Source organism: Nerophis ophidion, linkage group LG17 (assembly GCF_033978795.1).
Source record: "Nerophis ophidion isolate RoL-2023_Sa linkage group LG17, RoL_Noph_v1.0, whole genome shotgun sequence".
NCBI lineage: Eukaryota > Metazoa > Chordata > Actinopteri > Syngnathiformes > Syngnathidae > Nerophis > Nerophis ophidion.
The window spans coordinates 44,034,393-44,040,392 of record NC_084627.1 but is presented as its reverse complement, the minus strand read 5'-3'; the positions used below and the strand labels follow the sequence as shown (position 1 = coordinate 44,040,392).

Below are 6,000 nucleotides of genomic sequence, written 5' to 3'. Positions count from 1 at the left end.
GTAGATCGACCGGTAAATTGAGAGCTTTGCCTTCCGGCTCAGCTCCTTCTTTACCACAACGTATTCAATAAAAAATTACTTTATTTAAAAACATGTCTAAATATTTATTCTAGGCTATTTATGCAATATAAAAAAAATTGTGAAAAACTGCATTCATTATTCGGTATTCGGCCTTCGCACCAAGCGTTTAAGTTTTATTTTTATTCACAAATTTTCATTTCGGTGCATCCCTAATATATATATATATATATATATATATATATATATATATATATATATATATATATATATATATATATATATATATATATATATATATATATATATATATATATATATACATCAGCACTTGTCTGAATAACATAATACCAACAGGTCTTGGCTATTGGAAACTGCAAAAAGACATTTCCCAAGACATCACAAAGCAAAATGTTTTTTTTTTTGTTTTGTTTTTTTAACAGCCATCAGTGCCTCGGAAAACAGCCTTGCTTTTGTTCAAAGTCCAAACAAATTGTTGGGCAGTTGTAGATTTTATTACATATATAGATATATTTATCTTTTTACAATCCAAGTCCTTCTTGGCTGTCGCTGAATACAAAGCAAATGATGGGAATAAGGCAAAGTGTTAGTCCGACTATCCAGGTGTGAATTTAGGGTGGGGGTGGACACGGATTGATTCATTGTGTGACTTCTTTGTTTGGGGGGGGGGTAAGATAAATAAAAAAGAGCCGCGGGGGTTCCTCATGTTTGATTCAGACCGTATGGTTTATGCGAAAACAATTTTCAAAGCGGTTCCAAATCAAAGCTTTTGACAAAGCGGATCGTTTTTCTGCAGGGGTGGCTTGGAAGGGGGGGGGGGTCGTCATTGAGTCTTTGGCATGACTGTGTAGCTGTATGGGTCACGGTGACAAACACATAGTTGACTGTGTGTGTGTGCGTGTGTGTGTGTGTGTTCACAAAAAAATGGGCCCAAAAGAAGGCAGAGAAAGGAGTCGATGCAGTTGCCAGCCAAACAAATCAGTCAGTGGTGGCTCAATAAAGCCAGCAGGTTCTGTTTGTCAGCGTTGCTCCTATTCTGGCTGCTGATGAAGATGACCACGGCCGGGGGGGGAATGGGTGGTAAGGGGGGATGGGGGGAAAAAAAAAAATAGCTCTTCTGGGGAACATCTGTGTCAACCATTGATTGAAAATGCTGCATGGGGCGTTGTCCGAGTCATCTTGGCGAGTAAGTAAGTGTGTGATGGACAGAAATGATCGATGCACGGCGTCCTCGGAACATGTGCAAAGAAGAGATAAAAAAAAAACCCAACAAAAACAACAAAAGATCCAGCCTCCTCCTCTTCGTCCTCCTCTGCTTCTGGCAGTTTGACATTTACATCTAGAAGAAAAGTCAAGAAGAAGTGTTATAATACATCTAAAAGTGTCACAATGCAGGAAAGTGTCATTGTTTTGTCATTCACCTGCTCAGGTAAATGTACTTCCCACTTATAAACATACACATGAATCACTTCATTCATTTGCATCAAGTAAAAAAAAAAAAAAGTCCGGCACAATCATTCTTATTTGTTATACTTTATGCTTATAATGCTAACTTGAGGTCTTTCCTGGTTGTTTATACACACTAAAATAAGTTTTGGTCCCAGAATTGACCCCTGGGGTACGCCACAAGATGTTATATTTGTTTAACCTTTATTTACGGTTAAAAAGGTAAAGTTAAAGCACCAATAATCGTCACGCACACATTAGGTGTGGCAAAAACATTTTCAATCACCCCCTGGGAGGTGAGGGGAGCAGTGAGCAGCAGCGGTGGCCACGCCCAGGAATTATTTTTGGTGATTTAACTCCCAATTCCAACCCTTGATGCTGAGTGCCAAGCAGGGAGGTAATGACTCCCATTTTTATAATCTTTGGTATGACTCGGCCGGGGTTTAAACTCACAACCTACCCATCTCAGGACGGACAATCTAACCACTACGCCACTGAGTAGTTTATCCACAGTAAGGCAATCTATGATTATCATTAAACATAAATAATTATCATATTTACTTTTTTGTGTTATTTTTCATTTGTTTATACTTTGTTTTATACTCAAATATTTTTTTCGAATCAAGTCAGTATATTTGTTCCCTATAAACAATAAATAAATAGATATTAAGTTTGACAACAAATGTATAAAATCTAACAAAATAGGCAGCTTTCTGAAAAAAAGCTACCGTAAATGAGGTTAGTTAAGAAAAAATAATCCCAGTGGGTCGGATAATTTTTATGTTACCGTATTTTCTGGACTAAAGGGTGCACCGAATTATTAGGCGCTTTGCTGATGAGCAGGTCTAGTCAGGTCTATTTTCATACAAAAGGCGCACCTGATTATAAGGCACATTAAAGGGGTCATATTATGATATTTTCATTTTTGTCTACATAACATGTGATGAAGGTTCTTTGCTCAAAATGTTACATAGATGATGTTTTACAGACCATCTTCAAGTAATTTTCTGTCAGTCGCTTCAGGATGCACCGTTTTGTTGGCGGTCTTATTTATGTGCCTCCACTTCTCGTTTTTGTTGTAGCGGTGTAGCGTGCAAGGACGGGAGTGGAAGATGTGTCAAAAAGATGGCGCCAACTGTTTTAATAACATTCAGACTTTACTTCAATCAATAACGGAGCAGCATCTCCTCATCCCGTGAAAAACCGTCCGAGCGGAAACTCTTTAAAAACTAAAGTTCCATGGGTGAATAATGTAAACTCACTACACCGGTATGTTTTAGTGCTTTGACGGCCAGTTTACTGACATATATAAGTAAGAACTTTACAGTACTTTATATTAAAAATGGCAACAGTGCAGGATGAATGTCCCATAACAAGAAGATAGAGAAAAAGAAGAAACCTATCAACTATGGAGTAGCCACGGACTACAAAGGTGGATGGGCGCAAATTTTCAGGACTTATGCAGATCCCAAATACAGATCAGCGGGTACTAGAAGGTAAGAAATGTTGCCTTTGTATAATATTACAAAACAAAACGGCAGATAATATGTCTTACCTTATACACACACCGTAATAATACTCCTATTTTGAAGCACAGTACAATCCATCAAGCGGTGTGGCTTCATACCTCACCAAAGCCCTACTAAAATATTTTGATGGATTTTTGAGCACCATGTGTAATGTTCTATATTCGTAATGGAACATTTTAAGTTTTGGTGTTGTTTATTGGCGTCATATTGCAATCTCCCCGTATCTCTTATGTGTGACTGCCATCATATATCGGTTGGGGACATCTCTACGCTGCTGATCCGCCTCCGCTTGAGATGGTTTCCTGTGGACGGGACTCTCGCTGCTGTCTTGGATCCGCTTCCAACTGAACTCTCGCGGCTGTGTTGGAGCCACTATGGATTGAACTTTCACAGTATCATGTTAGACCCGCTCGACATCCATTGCTTTCGGTCCCCTAGAGGGGGGGGGGGTTGCCCACATCTGAAGTCCTCTCCAAGGTTTCTCATAGTCAGCATTGTCACTGGCGTCCCACTGGATGTGAATTCTCCCTGCCCACTGGGTATGAGTTTTCCTTGCCCTTTTGTGGGTTCTTCCGAGGATGTTGTAGTCGTAATGAATTGTGCAGTCCTTTGAGACCTTTGTGATTTGGGGCTATATAAATAAACATTGATTGATTGAATGATATTCCAGTTGACAGAAATCTCTTATGTGTGACTGCCATCTTATTGGGGTCCACACATATCTCTTATGTGTGGCTGCCATCTACTGGTCACACTTATCATTGCATCATGTACCAAATAAAATAACTTCGAGGTCGGTAAGCACAACCAGAATTATTCTGTACATTTTGAGAAAATAAAAGGATTATAAGCGCCTTATGGTCTGAAAAAAACAATAAATGTACATAATAATTGTCATTAAATTGGAGTTTTTTTCCCCCACAATGACATGGTAAAAATCCTGAGCTGTTTAGCCTTGCTCGGCTGCGGCTGCAGAAGCTCTTGGTAGTAATAGACTTATCCTGCACTACCAAGAGCTAATGCAACAAAATTTCGTTCTTATTTGTACTGTAAAGTTCAAATTTGAATGACAATAAAAAGGAAGTCTTAGTCTAAATGGCACAAAATACAAAAAAATAAATAAAATAAAAACATTTCGTCTCACGTCCTTCCAGCAAGTCTACACTTAGTAGTCATTGCGCAACACGCACATCTTCTAAAAGGACACACCATTACAGCACGATTTATAGTGTAAAAGCCATGAAATAAATGAAATGGGACAGCTTTAGATTGGATTTTGCTTCAGTCCCTTCGGGGGGTTTTCATTGGGAGGGGGGGCGAGAGAAGAAGAACTCCCTCCTCAGCCGGGTGGTAAAACACACTCACACAATCTGGCTAAATGTGCTCTTGTCAGCAATAGACATGCGTCGCCCCGCTGATATGTGACTGAAGGGCTGAGGCCAGAATCAATTCAAATACGCGGGGGTCCTGACTCAGTAACAAGTGGGGTGTGTGTGGGTGTTTCTACCCTTCTTGAGACATGAAGAGGGAAAAGTATCTTCCATATGAGGAGGTGTGCACAAGTGATGACATAAATCATGGTTCCCAATAACATTGCATCTAATAGACAATGTCTTATTTGCACCCCTGCTGGGGACATCTATCAAAATGAGGGTGGTCCCAAAAAGGAGGGATTTTTCAAATTGACTGTGTGTCGCTTTTAAAAGTGCGATATGAAATAACAAGTGTGTGTACAAACTTGAAATGCTCCCCCATCTGGTCAATATATGAAATAACAAGTGTGTGAGTGTTGGCCCTGCGATAAGGTGGCGACTTGTCCAGGGTGTACTCCGCCTACCGCCCGAAACCAGATGAGATAGGCTCCAGCGACCCTCTGTGACTCCAAAAGGGACAAAAGGTAGAAAAATGGATGGATGGATGTACAAATTTGAACTGCTCCCCCTCTGGTAGACATATAAAATAACAAGTGTCTGTAACAATAGGAAGTGCTCCCCCTCTGGTCAACATATGTAATAATAAGTGTTTGTACAAATTTGAAGTGCTCCACCTCAGGCCAACATATGAAATAACAAGTGTGTGAGTGTTGGCTCTGCGATAAGGTGGTGATTTGTCCAGGGTGTACTCCGCCTACCGCCTGAAAGCAGCTGAGATAGGCTACAGCGACCCTCTGTGACTCCAAAAGGGACAAACGGTAGAAAAATGGATGGATGGATGTACAAATTTGAAGTGCTTACCCTCTGGTCAACATATGAAATAACAAGTGTATGTAACAATAGGAAGTGCTACCCCTGTGGTCAACATATGTAAAAATAAGTGTTTGTACAAATTTGAAGTGCTCCACCTCAGGCCAACATATGAAATAACAAGTGTGTGAGTGCTGGCTCTGCGATAAGGTGGCGATTTTTCCAGGGTGTACTCCGTCTACCGCCCGAAAGCAGCTGAGATAGGCTACAGCGACCCTCTGTGACTCCAAAAGGGACAAAAGGTAGAAAAATGGATGGATGGATGGATGTACAAATTTGAAGTGCTTCCCCTCTGGTCAACATATGAAATAACAAGTGTATGTAACAATAGGAAATGCTACCCCTGTGGTCAATAAATGTAATAATAAGTGTTTGTACAAATTTGAAGTGCTCCAACCTCAGGCCAACATATGAAACAACAAGTGTGTGAGTGTTGGCTCTGCGATAAGGTGGCGATTTGTCCAGGGTGTACTCCGTTTACCGCCTGAAAGCAGCTGAGAGAGGCTACAGCGACCCTCTGTGACTCCAAAAGGGACAAAAGGTAGAAAATGGATGGATGGATGTACAAATTTGAACTGCTCCCCCTCTGGTAGACATATAAAATAACAAGTGTCTGTAACAATAGGAAGTGCTCCCCCTCTGGTCAACATATGTAATAACAAGTGTTTGTACAAATTTGAAGTGGTCCACCTCAGGCCAACATATGAAATAACAAGTGTGTGTACAAATTTGAAGTGCTCCCC

At 40.4% G+C, this 6,000-nt stretch overlaps 1 protein-coding gene across 2 annotated transcripts in view; it reads right to left on the bottom strand.

Moving 5' to 3' along the window:
- Positions 1 to 389: 389 nt before the first annotated feature.
- The window catches only part of cntfr (ciliary neurotrophic factor receptor), a 723,314-nt gene continuing 717,703 nt past the window's right edge, over positions 390 to 6,000 (bottom strand). For both annotated transcript variants that reach the window (XM_061877005.1, XM_061877006.1), the window contains one exon: positions 390 to 1,378. In XM_061877005.1, coding sequence (XP_061732989.1) covers position 1,378 — 1 coding nt within the window. In that variant the 3' untranslated portion in view covers positions 390 to 1,377. The remainder of the gene's footprint in view (positions 1,379 to 6,000) is intronic.